Source organism: Talpa europaea (assembly GCF_964194135.1).
Source record: "Talpa europaea genome assembly, chromosome: 9".
Lineage (NCBI taxonomy): Eukaryota > Metazoa > Chordata > Mammalia > Eulipotyphla > Talpidae > Talpa > Talpa europaea.
In genome coordinates this window covers 33,205,378-33,223,404 of record NC_140076.1, presented here as the reverse complement: position 1 = coordinate 33,223,404, position 18,027 = coordinate 33,205,378, and the positions used below count along the sequence as shown (strand labels likewise).

At 44.9% G+C, this 18,027-nt stretch overlaps 1 protein-coding gene across 2 annotated transcripts in view; it reads left to right on the top strand.

Moving 5' to 3' along the window:
• Positions 1-7,069: 7,069 nt before the first annotated feature.
• SLC1A7 (solute carrier family 1 member 7) overlaps positions 7,070-18,027 on the top strand; it is a gene marked incomplete at both ends in the record, with an annotated part of 35,579 nt that continues 24,621 nt past the window's right edge. The window contains 2 exons of one of the 2 annotated variants that reach the window (XM_084242623.1): positions 7,070-7,219; positions 13,481-13,560. In XM_084242623.1, coding sequence (XP_084098749.1) covers positions 7,085-7,219; positions 13,481-13,560 — 215 coding nt within the window. The remainder of the gene's footprint in view (positions 7,220-13,480; positions 13,561-18,027) is intronic. The other variant, XM_084242622.1, reaches the window with a different exon arrangement.

Below are 18,027 nucleotides of genomic sequence, written 5' to 3'. Positions count from 1 at the left end.
CGAGAGGGTTACATTTACAGCTCAACTTCAGTTTTGTCCCCAGGAAAATGAGAAGGGTGGGTTAATATTAGCATTTCTCTCATGGGTAAAGTTCAAGTGAGATGAAGTGAGAGCTCTTTATAAATTGGGAGTTTAAACAGGTAACCAAAGCTGAGAGCAACTAGATCTTGAAGGAACCCCAGGGAGGTAAGGGGTAACTAGGTAGAAGGTGGAGGGTCATGGAGACTGTGAGCTGAATGAGAAGCTTACACTAGCTCCAGCGGTTGCAGTGATGCAGATATTTCCAACAAAGCTAGAGATCCAGAGATTTATGGAAAATCTCTAGTTTTTAAATGCTGGCAGTGAAGTCAGATTTTTGTAACAACACTTTGAATGCCAATGAAAACATTGGTGCAGGCAGCCAATTAGTGACCTGCTATAAACTTTTACAACCATTACTTAATCAACCAAGGGGAGACGGGACTGGAAATCACTGATGCCATAACTAAAGTGAAAATCCAAGAAATAACTGACGTTAATTGGGTGCTATGTGAAGTGGAGGTGATAGCACTGAATTCTTGCCGCAGCCCTAAGAGCTGGCTATCAGCACCCTGTTCTATAGATGCGGAGACTGAGGCCCAGGGATGCCTAAGATCACAGACTGGTGAGTGGCCCGTGGGTTACATAGGATTGGATGCCATGTCTCTGCAACTTTTTTCATACTGATGGTGTGGCAAGATTGCAGCACTCTATCACCTAAGCCCTCAGGACCCCACCTTCACTGTAGAGCTAAAGCACAAAGGAGGTGGGCAGAGGCCGTGAGCCCAGATTCAGACACATTGTCTTGCTCTGCTCCACATGGGGAAAACCTGCACGACTCTTAAAGTTAAATGTGTCCATCAGCCAATGCCTAAAGTGGTCCTTGCCTAAAGAGGGGCTTGGGCATTAAGGTATCTTTTCAGTGATACCTTCAGTCGTCTGTTCTGGATATGGAACAGAGGACCTCGAGAGAAAGGGAAGAGTAAGGACTTTTGAATCTCCAGAAAAAGGGTCTTGAAACCACTCCCAAAAGCAGTTTACAAAAAAGCGGCAAGTTTATATACTAACACACTTTATGTTGATAATTCAAACCATAAGTCTCTACATTGCTGTGGTTTAGAGCAGTGACTTCCATCACCCTCAACTTCAACTGTTAGGTAAAAACATTTGCATCAAAACCTGGGGGTTGGATGGGGACTTGTGTACGTTTTTAAAACTCTGCAGGTGATTGAGAATCACTGATCTAGCATATGCTAAGAGCATTCATTAGATAATTTACTCATGCTGCAGTTAGTTATCAAGCACCTACTATGTGCCAGACACAATTTAGTTTTGGAAATATAGAGACTAGAACGGTGATGATTTATCAGTCTAGTGGGGGAGAAAGAAAAGCAAGTAAAGAAAATAAATAACATTTTAGATATAACAATTGTTATAATGAAAAATAAACAGGTTAAGGAGATAGAGAGAGATGGAGGTGCAGGTTATTTTATGGAACATTTGGGATTTTTTTTTTTAAATAAGACTTATTTTTGAGTAGAGGATTCACTCACATTTTTTTTAAAAAAAATCAAATGCTATAAAAGCTATATCTTGAGAAGATCTGCTCTAGCCTTTGACCCTGATTATAACATTTTCTGGCCCAATAGGCAGTAGGTTCCAAAATATAGTGCACTGAAACAGCCTCAACACCCCTGGGAACTTATTAAAAATATACAGTTTTGGATTCCATCCCAGAACTACTGAATCAAAAGCTGTTGGGGTGGAAAGCAGAGATCTGTATCTTAACAAGCCCTCCAGATAATGCTGATCCACAATGAAGTTTGAGAACCGTTGCTCTAGTCTCATAAGTTTTCTCTTCATTTCTTATGTATCCTACCAGCATCTCTTTTGCAAACACCAGTAACTTAAGTGTTTATTCTCATTTTCACCCAACTTACACAATTACTAGTGTGCACCTTAATTCAATGTCTTAATGTATACTAGAGATCTTTCTATTTAAGTACAATGTCTGTTATTTTCTATATTTCTGGCACTTCATTTACATGGTGCATTAGATGTCCCATAGAACAGTTAGCCAACTCCCACTTACGGGCTGGGGGTTATTTCCATCTTTCTCCATGACTCGAGGCTACTAGTGCAGTGAAGGTTACCTTGTTGTGTGTTATTTCACCTTTGTGCACATTAGAATGAATTACTAGAAGTGAGATGTAGGGTCAAAGGGTAAATGAATTGGGAACTTTCACACATGGTGCTTGTTGCCCACAGAGGTTTGTGCTTTGTCACCTACAACAGGGAAGAATATTTTGTTCCAGGACAAACTAGCTGACAAATATGTTGGCTTTTTGCTAATCGTTAGGTTAAAAAAAAAAAAATACACCGTCCAGTGTATTTTCATCTATATTTCTCTACCTTTGTATAAAGTTGGCCATCTTTGAGTAGGTTGAAGGCCCATCTGCATTTAACTGATTTGCCAGTACATGTCTTTTGTTCACTTTTCTATAAGATTGATGATTGTTTCCTCATCTACTTCTGGAAGTTGTTTTTTGTTTTGTTTTGTTTTGTTTTGAATACTAGGGGGATTAGTCCTTTGTGATTGATGCAAGTAACAAATAATTTTTTGCAGCTTGTCACTTGAACTTTGACTTCACGTATGGAGAGTGGTTTGTTTAACATTTGAATTTGTTTTCTACGTAAAACTTTAGCTCTTAAAAATCTGAATTTAGTCACTCTTCCAAAATCAGTTACAAGGCCCAGCAGGGCTTCTCAGAAGGAAACAACTGAGCCATGAAGCAGGCCACTGAGGAGAAAGTTTTTTGTCTACAATATTTGTATGCAAATATTTATGCCATGTCCACTCTGTGTCAGGAGCAAAAAAAAAAAAAAGTGGTTTTTTTTTTAGCTATATGTTCTTTTCCTACAAGCTTTCATTACAAGCACATGTCACTATGTATAATGGATTAAATATTTTTCTATGGATGGAGCCAGGAATGCAATATATAGTAGAGGGTATAACTTTTTTTATATCCCTCCAAAGAACATGTTATTCTGAGAACCAGGCACTGATTTACAAGTGAAATTCTGGAATGCAGCTTATTTGCAGATTCATAAGTGGATTGGTACATTTGGTGTCTGCAACTCAAATCTAAACTGTGTGAAAGCAGAGAGACCAGTGCCCCATGGTGCTCACTAAATTATTCAGGGGCCAGCTGATCAATGAATTACTAATTGATCAATCATGGAGAAGGTGGCCTGAGTACAGCATAACTTCCAGTACATGCTGGTCCCTTGGGCTGGAGTCTTCCGGGTGCCTGTTCTCCTCAGAAGCCTGGGCCTTAGCCAGCTCTCTGTGGCAGAGTCTCAGGCTGAGGGCCTTGCCACTTCTGGATCACAGCTGCTCTGCACTGTTAGTCTGCCCAGCATAGCTCATTAATGGCAGGGCTAGGATTTAAATCCAGGTCTGCTGAAACCAAAGTTCATATCCTCCACCATGTGGTTGGTTTTCCTGTCTCATGGCCTCCTTGTTCCCTCATGAAGTCAGGAGTAATCTTTGAGTTGAGGAAATGAAGGCTCAGAGAAGACAAGTGGCTTCCCTGAGAGCATCTCAGTGTCAGAATAAGAACATCTCTGTCCTTCTAACCGTCCACCCTGTGGCCAGAGCCTCCAGTGGGTTGGCCTGCTCTCATCTCGACTTTTTCCAGAAATCAAGGCTGAGTCATTCTCTGTTCAGTTCCTTAATCTGATTCCCTGACATCTGTGGTCCCAACTGCCCAAGATCAGTCTTTCCTCGTCACTCAGCACTACAGTTATTTTTTTATTTTTATTTTTTTTTTAGATTTATTTATTTATACAAGCACTGGGTACAGTCAGAAGCTCAGCACTACAGTTCTGCAGGCAGTTGGCCTGTGCCCCTCTAACCACTTGACCTCAGCAGCTTCCCAAAGGAAGTAGGTATCTAATGGCCAGAGAGCCTGGACACAGGTAGTGCAGAAAGCGGCAGAGGGGGATAACTCCAGACGAGGGTCCTCATGGTTAGTGTCATGCAGGTTGAGAAGTGGAGGCAAATTCCACATCATAAAGGAGACAAAGGTGGCAAAATAACAGCCAAAGGGAGAATGATTTTTGAAGTGTGTCCCGGGTTAAGGGAGCACTGAGGAGGTAGGAGGGGACACCAGTTCTGTTAACTGAGCACCTGGTTCAGATGCCCCTTGCAGCTCAGTTCTGCTCTTGTCCTGGCCTCTGCAAATGCCTCACCCAGCCAGTCTTATAAACAGGACTGGTTCCAGGGGCATCAGACCTGTGCAATTGCACAAGAGCCCACACTCAGAGAGTCAGACTTGTCTTGATGCGCTGCTGTCACCATCTCTCAATTCAATAGTTTTATCTGTGAACTTGTGTTTTATAAACATATTTGATGGGCAATGGAGCATGCCTGTGAGCAGAAAACATGCAATATAAAAATCTGCCACTTCATCTATAGATGCTCCGTGAGCTCAGCATCATATTAATAGTAACCTGGTGACGTGTGGGAGTTCAGCAAGACAATAAGCAAGTACAAGGTGTGTGTGTTATGTCTACAGCTGAGTAAGTGAGAATGCTGACAACCACAAGATACCATGCTTTCTTCCAGCAAAACCTGCTTTGGACACAGAAAGGAGCTATACGTGCTATGCAAACAACCAAGGAAACTTAGGTCCTTTTTTGCTGGTATACCTTTCCTGTATTAGCCAACCACTCACACTAAAAACAACACAGAAGGAAAAGGAAAGACAGGGATACTCAGAGTTCTTTTCCTTGCTCTCAAGTAAGTCTAAGTGGAGCATAGAATGTATAAGTATCGATATGCGTATGGGTTCACTGAATTCCACTGTTCTGGAGCATTGTTAAACGTTTCTTATCCAAGAGGCTTTGATTTAACTTGCAAATATCCTTAGTAAGCTCATTATTAGTCATTTACACTTTAGTATAAATTCTTTTCTTAGAGTCCCTTAATTTTCTTATAGGCAGCCTGAGGGCAGGTACTGTGTCTGATTATTGCTGTGTTCCCAATACTTGGAAGGGAACACAAGACACAAGATGGTGCTATAAGAACATTTGGTTGAATGAGTTGCAATTTTCCCTGATGAAGACAGTGGGAGCAATAGAAATCTTTGAGTCTGGGAGGCAGGTGGTGGGAGTGTCAGAGTGGGAAGAGAGTTGTGGGGGCACCGTGGGCATCAACCTTGGAATTGGAGTAGAAAGCAATACTCATCTACTGCATGGCATTCCTAAAGTTCAGGCCTGAACATTGATCGGAACCCAAATCCATACATTTACTCAGAACGTTTTGTCTTCTAGACAGCAACCAAACCACCTGGTTAATTTGGAAAACGAGGTATTTGTCCGGTTAGAGGGTACGTCAGAAACTCTTGGTTTTAAGAATTGAAAGTGGAGGGAAAAAAAACAAATCTCAGCTTTGTATCACTCCAACCCCACACCCCCAAAGCAACTGGCAAACAGCAAGGCCTTTGGAAAGTAGGTTTGTTGAATTGAGGGGACTTAGAAAGCATTTGACCCCATTTTCTTATTCAAAGGTAGGCAAGACTGAGGCCCAGAGAGAGCAAGGTCACACAGCTGGCTAAATGGGGACCAGAATATGAGAGGTACCTTCCAGTCATGAGTTCTGTCCATGGCTTCAGGGCCTGCACCCACTCTCCCTTTGTACCCCTGCAGTTCCTTAGCATGGTCCTCTCCATGCTCCACCCCCTTCCTTTGTCAGAGGAGGCATCCCCAATGCTCACCCCATCCCTACAGACTGTGTTCCCTGCTGCCCCCTGACTGCCCTTAATGAGATTAGAGACTCCTGGTGAAACAGACTAGAGGTAATTCCCTCTGGCTTTAAAGGGCAGGACAGGCCAGGCCACATATGAAATAGCAAAACAACAAGAAAAGATCTTTCTCCAAAAGACAGGAAGGGTGGTGGTGATCCTAACAGCCCTTCCCCTGTTCAGGGTGTTCAGCACACCCTGTTACAGTTCACCACTATTTGCACAAATATACTCTGAATAGGCTGTCACGCCAGCCCTAATGAAGTAGATTCTATTATTATGTCTGTTTTATGGGAGGGAAACTGAGGACACAGCTAGTAAGTGGCAGAGCCAGGACTTGAATATAGGCCCCTTGGGTTCTGTCATCTCTGAAAATGATGAGCCCTGTGAACCTGCAAGTCCCCAGCTTCAGGCTTAGGGCAGTCCTGAAGGATACAGAGAGTGTCAGAGCCCTTGTTTGAACTCAGGTCAATGCTGGATTTTAATCCTGCATTCTTCCCTATACTGCCAAGAACATGTGAACCCCTAGGCCTGTTCATGGGGCTGCATCAGCCTGATTTCTACTCTGCTACCTGCTTGCTGTGACCTTGGCCAAGGGCCTCTGGCTTCTGGATTCTCGGTCTCATCAGTAAAATGAAAATTGGAACCCAGGAGTTGTGGAGAGAGTCTCAGTGATCAGCATAGGCAAAGCTGATCTTTGGCACCACACAACTAGCTACCTAACCTCTCTGCTTTCCTAAAGCAATACTACACAGCACTTCCTTCTTGGGGTTGGAGTTAGGCATTAATGAGCTAATTAATACAAGTAAGTGCCTCTAGAGCAGCACCTGGTACACAGTAAACGCTTAATTAATGCCAGTGATTGCTAGTACTACATCCCCTTCCCTTCAGTTCTTTCTGGAATGATGTAGGGGTAAAAATCAAGCCAACCAAATGAGTGTTCTTTTGTCCCTTGTACCAGCCTCCAGTCCCTTCCTTTGTTTAAGAGGAACTCTTGGCTTTCAGGTCCAAACTTCCAGACCACATGACCTGCTTTCATTTCCCAAGCCCTAATCTGCTCCCAGCTCTTAATGATGCAGCTGGTAATAGGATTGTGCTTCCCACTGGGGCAGCAGAGGAGGCCATGGGACTGGCGACTGGTGCTCAGAACCCCCAACCAACTGCCTGCTGAGAAGCCCACCCCTGGCCAGACCCTGTGCCCCCGCTGGCCTCAGTACATGGGATGGTGCTGTGCACCCTGCCAGCAGGCTGGGCTCACCATGGTGCTGGGCACCATTCTGACACGAGGGAGGGATGTGTGCAAGCAGAATGGACTGCTCATCCTGTCTGTGCTATCTGTCATCGTGGGCTGCCTCCTTGGCTTCTTCCTGAGGACACAGCGCCTCTCACCACAGGTCAGCCTCCCCGGGCATCATGGGGTCCCTATGGTGATGTGATGGCAAGCAAGTCTTTTTGTTCTCTGGTTCCCATCTTGGCATCCACAACATAAGCCGGATAAACACACTGCAGGGCTACTGCAGAGCCAATAAGATGGCTGTGAGAGTGATTGCAAACTGGCATCACCAGAGGAATGAGAAGCATGGTGACTTATCCTGGCTTACGGATGCAGAAGAGGCAGACAGGGTCCTGGAGAGTAGGAAGTGGGCATCCAAGAGCAGCTCCAAAAAAAGGATCTTCTAGGCACAGGTAATAGCAGGAGCGAGGTGCAGGGGCATGAAAGACTGGGGTTCAAGGCATCAGATCTTGTTTTTCATTACAGGGAAAATATCCTCTTTGGGAACTGAAACCACCTTTACTGTAGTAACAGTTAAGCCATTATGGGTAATTTAGGGAGAAGTGTGAACTCTGGAAGCAGAGGAAGGCTGACTCTACTAGTAAACAACTGTGTGGCCCAGGGCAAAATCCTTTCTCCTTTCTGGAAAGATCTTGCCTTCCCTATCTGAAAAAAATGGAGTGTGGGGGCATTCTGTCTCCTAGAATTGTGAGGCATAAGCAAAAGATTCCTATAGCAGGTGCATAGTAAATGTAACTTTACTCCCCACTCCAATACCTCCCTGTCCAAATCCTACCTGCATCAAGAACCATCTCCTAGTCCATATCTTATAAAAATTCTTCCAGGCCTGTCCACATCTAAAAGAATACTCTTCTCCCATACCCACCCCACGCTCATGCCTCCACCATAACCCAGCTGCTGGTGGTCTTGCTTCAGAGTCATTTGTGTAGGTGTCTGTTTTTCCCATCAACTTGCTGATTATCACATGGGCTTTCTTGAACTGAAATGTGAGCCTGGCTCAGTGCTAGTCAGAGAGAACCCTCCGCTTTGTGCCGAATTAAACTGGCAATGGCACAGTCTGCTCTAATTGTCCTCAGCAACAACAGCACACTTCCTCTAAAAGATTTTGTGAAAACAAGTGGGAAGGCCTGTTATTAAAAGTCAAACTCATTTGGGGGCCCTCTTTGCCAAAGCTGCCTTCCCCATCTGTTTGGAAATGCAAACGTGTTCCAGTCTGGATTAGCCTGCCAGATAAATTGAAAAACAAAATGTGAAGTCTCAGAACAATTATTTGGTTTTCTGAGCATCTTACTTTGAAATCCAGGAATTGTTTGATCTCTGCCTGTGACTCAAAAAACAAGCCCCTCTTATTTTGAAAGATTATGCAACAGGCGAAAATCAAAAACAATTAGTAAAACGGGTATAATGTCCTGTTGGTAAAAAAGAACTTATAAAATTGACAAGACTAACTTGGAATTATCTAATTTAAAGATATAGATTAGGGCCTCCCTGGTGGCGCAAAGGGTTAAGCACCACACTATGAAGCAATCCGCAGCAGCCTCTACAGCATGAGTTCTATCCCTTGCCGGCCAGGGACTGTTCCCCACTCTGTCTCTGGTGAATCCTCTCACCCCGCCACACCTCTGGCATGTACCCAGTTTCTGTATGCATAAATAAATCTTTAAAAAATATATATAGATAGATCATTTTCAGAGTTCCAGTTAAGCCATGGTAAATGTAAAAATGCATCCATTTTCCTTTTCCTTCCTGAAATTTCACTAAAATGATAGCAATGGAATTATCTAGTAAAAAGGGTAAACTCTCCGAAACAAAAGAAGTTGAGGGCTACAATAAATTAGGCAAGATAGAAAGTGAATGGAGTTGAATGACTTCATTAACAGGCCACAGAAAGCCAAAATGTTTCTGTATAAGTAAACACCAAGTCAGATTATTCTAGACAACTCCAGAAAGGCTCTGGACTTGAAAGTGCAAGATGCTGCAGGAGGCAGAGGTCAAGAATGACGCTGGAGGAACACTGATTGGAACTTGGCTACTGAGCAGACAGACCCCTAGGTCCCTTCCAGTTCATGTAGTCAGAGGACTCATCACCATCCCTACCTCCCTGCCCCCCAGGAACCAGAGAAGCTTGATTCAGGGATGTTAGGCTCACGCATGTGTAGAGGGAAGGCGGTTGTAAGGCAAACTAGCGGACATTTGCATTCTGAGTGCGGGCCTTAAGGTTGCTGGCAGCTGCCTTAGGCACAGCCCTACCCCCAGCCTGAGGAGGAGACTTTTCTTATTGAAACCTCAGAGAAAGAGTCCAAATTCTATCAAGGCAATTTCTCCCCCAATCCATCAGCCCCCAATGAAAAAGCCAGGTCACCACCCCTCACCCTTCCCTGAGGGGCCATCTGCTGACAAGTCCCATCAGGCTTCACACTTAAATATGAGCAGAAAGCCAAGGTCACCACAAACTTGAGGAAAGCTTTTAATGTGAAAAACAGATTAAAAAAAAAAAAACAGAAAAGAGGCTATCTGATGAAGCAGATGCAGGGAAGGGAGAAGAAAACTTTTTTTTAGGTCTCAAGGGCCTTGGAGATATGAGAAAAGATAATGACCATTGTAAAGCAGGAACAGGGCACAGAGCAGGTTTTCTGATCCCATGCAGACTGGGTAAAGGAGGAGTCAGAGTCCTCAGTGGTTTTTTGCAGGTCTTTTATTGGGGTTCACCAGGCATATGGCAGGCAGGGGTGCTGGCTGGGGGGCTGGGATGCTGGCAGGCCTCCCAGCCCCCAGCAAGTCTTTACTCTATCTGGGCTCTCTGGCGTTCGTTCTGCTGCTTCTCGGCTTCTCTTTCAGCTTCTGCTGCTGCTTCTCTTTCGGCTTCGGCTTCTACTGCTGCTGCTGGCGTCCCCGAGACGCCGCTCTTAAAAAGCACAGTCTTAGCTCAGCTGAATCCCATCTACCTATGCCCACACCCTATTCCAGGTGCCCGCCATCAGGCATGCATTCAGGACAAGGATCCATCATCTATCCTGATGGCAGAAGGGCAGAAAAGCCTGATATTTTCTTTACCCTACAACCATGAAATAGAACGGGATGCGAGAAAGGAACACTCTGAGAACAAGAAAGAGCTTTAGGAACTTAACATAGATGAGGCAAGATAAAAATGTCAAAAGCTGGCAAAAAGTTGCAGAAAATAAGAGTAGAAAATCAGAATATTCAACATCTGACTTCTTAAGAGTTTTTGAAAGGACTGGCAGAAAAAAGTGGAGACAAATTCCACAGGATACAAGAAAGTTTCTTAGAAGCAAAAAGCATCCACAGCACTGTGAATTTTTTTGAAGTGAAACTTGCACACATGTACATCACCATGAAATTTATAGAATACTGGAGATAACAGATGATCTTTAAATGGTCTGAATAAAATGTTCTCATGAAAAGAACAGAAAGTAAGAATTACTCCAAGCATCTTAAGCAACATTGGAATGCAGAAAAGAAAGGGGAAATGCCTTTGAAATTAGAGGGGAAATTCTTTTAATTTAAAAATCTTGTATATAAACAGACTATTATCAGAGGCAAGGGTAGAATAAAGGCATTTTTACTCAGGTAAGGATTCAGAAGTTTCTCCTCTATCCACACTTACTGAGGGGGCTACCATAGATGTTCTCCCGAAAAAAAGGAAGTAAACCAAGAGAAGGGATCCAGGAAAGAGGGGATCCTATACAGAACAAAGTCTGAGAGTGAGAGTAAAGAAAGCACCCCTGAGCTTAGAGAGCAAACTGGAAAGGTGCAGGGGCCAGCGTCCCAGGCACCACCCACAGCAGGCAGGGAGGTTGGGGCAGGCAGCAACGGAGCCTCCCAGCCCCACGATTTCAGCTCTCTCCCTGCTTCTCTCCTTAATGATCTCTGCAAGGCTTGGTCCCGACCGTCCTTATAGGTAGCTAGGCTACTTGCCCTGGTGTCCCTAATCACAGGTGCACGTGTCCTGTGCCCCCACCCCTCGGCCCCGGGTCAGAATTTATAGATGCGTGTGCCCCGTGCTTGCACTCCCAAGTGTTTTTTGCACGTTATCACGTGTGGGTAAGGAAGCCTGGGAGGCAAACAAGGACACAGGTGGCAGTCATAGAGGCTAGCGGTGGGAAGGCGACGAGCCACTCCATTTTCCCTACAAATGGGAAGATGGACAGTTCTTAGGCCAATGTTAGGGGAGATACAGGGGAGCTGCTGTGCTTGGGTGTATAGAAAATGCTATTGTTAGGCATTTACAGAGACGTGAAAGCATTTTGAAGAAATTTATCAGTGGTTCACAGAAAACAAAGCAGATGAAAAATCAGTGAATTATTAACTTCAGGGATAAGAGGAAGGTTGCATGAGAAAGGAGCTCTGGTTATAGCACATTCCTTGGCTCAAAAACTGAATACTATTATATGATCAAAATATTGTAGACCTGGATTATTAATTTAACCAATAATTGGTATAAATATAATGGTGAAATAGGAGGAGGATAAAGGGACCAGGAACTAAATCCTTATTTATCATGGTTATAAGGAAGTTAATAGATAGCCAAAAGAGAGCAGTAGTACTATTGTCATACTACTTAGTGATAGCCATACTCAGAGAATCCGCTAAGGAATTGAAGATTTTCATTCCTGAGAGTGGGGATTAGCTGGGTGAGAGGGGGTGCTGTCTTTTTTATCATTATAGTGCTATTTATATAATTAAATTAAAATTATTTAAAAATACATAGCCATGATGGGTATATATTTTTAAAGCAGATTTTCTGAGTTGTTGCTAACTCACTCTGTGGGCAAGTCACCTTCCTTCCCTGGCTCAGCTTCCTCATCTATAAAATGAGTCAGTGGACTAAAAGACCTTTAAAAGACCTTAAAAACCCCTTCTCAGTATCAAAATTCTATGATTTGGGGCTTTTCAAAGCATGACACCATTAACCAAGTGTTATGTTTGGCTTTGATTTTTTAAAATGTTGCAACTACAAAATTTTAACTTGGATGGTGTTTGACAGTCCTTGTACGAACCTCACCCAGAATCCTACCCTGGAGCAAAGTGACCTCAAGCCAAGAAGACCAGAAATAGCAACATTTAATTACATTAAATTACAAAACAAAAAACAGAAACACCAGTTAAATTTTAATTTCAGATAAACAAAAAATATACTTTTTAGTATTTGTTGTTTACCTGAAATCCAAACTTCACTGGGCTTAGTGGTCCCCTCTGTAACAGGTTCTGATCATGTGAGTGGTTACCCTAGGGACAGCTGTTTGGGTAAGGTTGTGGCACCCTAACCCAGGCCCATCTATAGGCTAGAACCAGCAGCCTGTGAGGAGACTGGATGGAGATCTCTGCTCAGTAGGGACTCTTTGTACCGAGCGGTATGTCACCAACCCAACCCAATTTTTCTCTCAGCCTTTTATTTTTTTAAAGATTTATTTACGCATATAAGAGCTGGAGTACAGGCCAGAGGTGCGGAGGGTGAGAGGATTCAACAGAGACAGAGTGGGGAGCAGAACAGGCAGATTGATTGAAATACACTGCTGAGGGGAGCAGCGGGAGAGACAGGAGAGGTCTGCTACAGCATATGGGTAGCTCCCTGGCCAGCCGGGGATCTAACTCCTACAGCAAGGCTGTGGATAGCTTCATAGTACTGTGCTCAACCCCTTATGCCATTAGGGAGGCCCTCTCTCGGCATTTTAAATGGGAGACCCACTGGGAGGGTGATGAAAAGTGGTGGTAGGAGGGGAGGGTACGAGAGTGGACCCAATACCAAAGGGAAACTGACTCAAGAATCCATGGTCTGCCTATAAGTCAGTCTCCTGAACTTCTCTGGGGCAGGAACCATGCCTAATTCATTTTTTGGTGCCCAGTGTGACGCCTGGCACCAGTGGGATTGAATGAGTGTGTGAACAGTACACAGCTGCCCCAGAGAACCTCTTACCATTTGCTACCTCAGACAGATGGACACCACAGAGCGTTGGGTGAATGGTGTGAGGGGAGGGGAGCTGTTATTTAGTGTGATTACTGAACATTTACTTTATGAACATTTACTTTAATCCAGGAATTCTGCTACGTGCTTTCTCTAATTTAACATTCCCAATAACCCTACAAAGTGTTTTTTATCCTTATTTACAGATGAGAAAAACTCAGAGAGGTCAAGTAACTTGTTTAAGTCCACACAGTTACTTGGGCAGGAGGGAGGTGCCAAGATTGGAATCCAGGACTCCAAAGAACTTTCTCTATGTTCTCTGCTGCCCTGTGCTGGACAGAAGAGTGTGAATGGAATGGAGCTTTGAAGATTGTCAAGAACTGCGCAACTGTGAGGCTGCGCTGCCTGCTATAACACCTGCTCTCTCTGTGTTTTCAGGAAATTAGTTACTTCCAGTTTCCTGGAGAGCTTTTGATGAGGATGTTGAAGATGCTGATCCTGCCACTGGTGGTCTCCAGGTGAGGAGCTGGGTGTGTGGCTGAAGGGCCAAGGGGGAAAGAGCATTTTGCTCAGCTTCTGTAGGTGTCCTTGCTCCTGCTGTGGGTGCTGGGCTGCAGCTGCAGGACTGAGAGCAGTGGGATTGTGGGGTCTTCCTGGGCAGTAGGCTGTGGCTCCAGGTATTTTAGTCACATCCAGTGGACTTTTTAGTGGCTGGAACGAGTGACTTTCAGTCATAGGACATGACCTGACTCCAGGTTAGCTGGGGACCAGGGAGTTCAGGGATTGCTTCCTACAGGAGGGGGCTCTGACTGGTGAATGCAGGTAAGTTGACTTCAGAGACACTGATGAGCTGAATCCTGGTCAGTGGTGTACTGTACAGGCTTTGTATCAATGAACAGGTTATCAAACTTGCTGAGCCTCATTTTCCTCATCTATAAAACAGGAATAACAACACCTACTCCAGAGCTGTTGTGAACTCTATAAGAGGGTACATTTTTGCATATGTTAAATGTTCAGAGGGCTGGATCATAAGGCGTGAGGGAGGGCTGGTGGAAGACAATGATGGAGGATTCTAGACACTTTTTTTTTTTTTCATACTTCCTTTTATATTTTTTTTTTAAAGATTTTATTTATTTATGCATACAACAACTGGGATACAGGCCAGAGGTGTGAAGGGTGAGAGGATTCACCAGAGACAGAATGGAGAACAGACTAGGCAGATTGACCGAAATACACTACTGAGGAGAGCAGCAGGCGAGCCAGGAGAGTCTGCTGCGTCATGTGGGTCTCCTCCCTGGCTGGGGATAGAACTCGTGCTTCAGTGGCCACTGACAGCTTCATAGGTTGCGTCTTAACCCCTTACACCACCAGGGAGGCCCAGATTCTGAACTCTTAACCTTCAATATCCACTGGGACAAGGGCCACAAGGAATCGCCTGAGATCACTTGGTCAGGATTGTACTGGGTGACCTTGGGCAAGATCTGCCCCTTCTCTAGGTCTCACATGTTCTGGATGTGTCATGACCTGGCTGCTCTGGATGGTGTCTAAGAGCCCTTTGCTCTGAGGTCATGGGTTTGGAATCCTCACCTCCCAGGACTTCTCAGTAGCAAGTTATGTAGCCAAGCTTCTGAGTCCTGGAGGACATGAATGGGTTCTGTCCCCTGGAAACAGGTCATCAGCCTCCCTGTCCTCCTTGCTGCAGAGGAGCAAGCCAGCTCCTTTTGCCCTTCCCTCTAATGCAGTAGAGATAGTTCTGCCCAGACCCAGATGCCAATTAATAGTACAGTTCAGCTTCTTGTAGGCAGCATTTAGATCTCTCAGGATTCAGCCTTCAAAGCTCTGCTGAAATGCAACCTCCCTCCAGAATCATTCCCTGCCTCATCAACCCACTCTGGTAGTCTCTTTTTGCAGCCTTTGAGTCATTCACTGGGATGGTGAATGGTCTCCGTGTTGCTAAACTCAAAGAGTACTACTCTTAGTGCTTGTTCTGCCGATCCCTCCAAAGCAGCTAATGCACTTGATCACTCTTTCCCTCTTGAAATACCCTTCTCTCTGATCTTGCACTTTCCAGGGCTTTTGCCTGCTCTGCCCTCCAGCCCAGTTTCTTTTTCCTATTCAATCTCTGAATGTTTCCATTTCTCAGGCCCTTTCTAGGGGAACCTCAGGGCTTGCATGTACACCTACCAGCACAGCACTTCCAAACCCAGATCTCCCTCCCAGGCCTCTCCCCTGAGCTCTCTCAGGCAACTGACATCTCCACTTGATGTTTCAGAAGCATTTCAAATTTAGCATAACCAGCTTGAAATTTGACCCAGGCCACTGGAAGGTCCTTTTCCTGTTTTTGTTGTCATTAAACAGCTGCTCCATCTACCCAATTATTTAAGCCTCCCCCTTCCTTACTCTTTCCCCCACCACTAGTTCATTAGCAGCTCCAGCTGAATAAATTCCTTCTAAATAAGAACCCAACCTCATCCCCACCACACAAGTCCAGAAGCCACAGTAACCTCCCAGTTCTCCTTACTTTAGTTCCGCCCCATCTATTCTCTACCCAGTGGCTAAAAGAATCTCATCAAAGTTGATTGGGCCTTGCCATTCATTTTCTTAAAACCCCTCCATGGTTCCATGGCATTGAGAATAAGCCCGCCCTCCTTAGCCTGGTCTAGCTTCCTGCCCTGCCTCCACCCACCTGGTCTCACACCACACTCACTTGAGCTCCCTGGCCTTTCCATTCCCTAAGCAGACCAGATCCTCGCCATCTCAAGGTCATCACACATCACTCTCTGCTGCCTGGAACTCGCTTCCCCAACACTTTACACCTCTTCTTCCTCCTGTCCCATTAGACCTCAACTTACCCGTGACCTCCTTACAAAGGCCCTCCCCACCTGTTCCCTTTCACCGCTGCCTTCCCTCTGCCTCACCCTGTTCTTGTCCTGCGCAGCACGTATTTGGCATTGCTTTTCTGTTTTCAATTGCTGACTTGTTTATCCTCCACTGTACTGCAAACTCTGTGAAGGCAGAGACAATAGACTGTTAAGTGCCCAGCTCATGGTAGGCAGGGACTCATCAGGACTTGTCAAGTGGATAAAGCCATTATCTCCACAGCCATGCGCTGTGCTTTCTGGGTAGTTGATCTTGAATTGGCACTGCAGATATAGAGATGAATGAAGTTCAGTTCCTGTGGCACTCACAGGGTGCGAGGGAGACTGAGGGGGAAATTGACAACTGCACAACAGCTAGATCAGTGTGTTGATGGAGACTGCACAGGCAGTTTTAGCCTCCTTGGCTGCCCAACAGTTCTTACTGCCTGGGGGTCACCTTGGTATGCAGAATAGAAATAGCTTGAGGGCAGAGGTCCTTGTGTGGACCCTGGAGTCAGACAGACCTGAGCTGCAATTCTAGCCCTGCCATTGCCTCGCTGTGTGACCTGGGGCAAGTCATTTAACTAAAAAAAAAAAAGAAAGAAAGAAAGAAAGAAAGAAAATCCTAGTCAGGATTCTAGACCTGCCTCTACCACACATTTCCATGTGGCTTAAGAAAGGCACCCTCGCCCTGGTGCCTACCTAGGCAACCTGGTGATGAAGGGCTTGTCCAGCCTCTGAGTCTGGCCTCTCAAAGGCCTGGTCTCTGCCAGCAGACTGAAGTGCTTTCTCCTGGCTGGAAATGGAATGTGGTATTAAATTGAAAAAAAAAAAACAAAAACAGTATGTGTTTATACACTTTACTTATTATACAGATTGGGCTGGTAAGAGCAAATATGTCACTGAAAGTGGAAGTGTTTTAAAATGTTCCTACTCAGAGAGAAAATTAAAACTTTATGGGGAAAAAATGACACATTTCTAAGCACCCCCTTCTCCATCCTGAACCTTCTTTTCTCTAGCTTCAAACCGATCTATAATCCATCCAACTGCCCATCCATCTATCCATCCATCCATTCAACCACCCACCCACCCATCTACCCATCTATCCATCCATCCACCCATCCACCCCCCACAGCTCTCTGTACTCTTGCTCCTGGCCAGTGCTGGGCATCCCTACCCTCATGAAGCAACCACTTTGGTGTGGGGATTGTCACTCAGGCAAAGCAAATCGCCAAAGGTGCTTTGAAAAACTCAGACACTGGGCCTCACCCAGGCTTATTGAACCAGAACCACCAAGGGGCCCAAGCAGGGGTTTGGGTTTTTTTCTTTTTTTTTTAATTTTTATTTAATTTTATATATATTTTTATATAATTTTTCATTTTTGCACAAGGTATGCATTTTCATCTTAGTTATATTCCCCATACAATTTTCACCCCCTCTTATTTTGACCCTAATCCCTTCTTCCCCTCCCCCCCCAGTGTGTCTCTGGTTTATAGTTGCTTGTTGATTTTGATTTTTACTTTATTATAATTAGTCTTTTTCCTGGTCCCTTATTTAGGTTTTCTAGATTCCTGCTATGAGTGAGACCATCCAGTATTTTTCTTTTTCTTTCTGGCTTATTTCGCTGATGGTTTAGGGCCACCCTCAGGCTAGAGGCTCCCCACAGGCCTTAGGGCCTTCTCTAAATGCAATTCCCAGCTTGACTCTGGGTTTTGTAAAGGCAGGATCCCTTACTGCCCAGTCTCCTAAGATAAGTCTCCTGTAACCATGGGAGTGACACCCCATCGCATTTGCCATGTTCTGTTAGTTACAGCCAAGTCACTGCTCCTACCCACACTCCAGGAGGGGACTTGTCCAAAGGTGTGGATCATTGGGGGTCACCTTCGGGTGTGTCCACCTTTCTCTTCCCTCACCCTCCTTCTCTCTACCCCAACTCATAGATGAGCCAGAAATCTTGTCTTTGCCCTGCCTCTGGAGTGGGGTGGGATGGAGGTGCCCCTTAGCCTCAGTTGAAGTGGCTCACCAAGGAATTCCTTCTGAACAGGGCAACTCCCTGGCCATAAAGAGGATTCTGAAGCAGGGCTCTCCCTGACTCTTTCATTTGATTTCTCCTTGCCAGCACAGGGT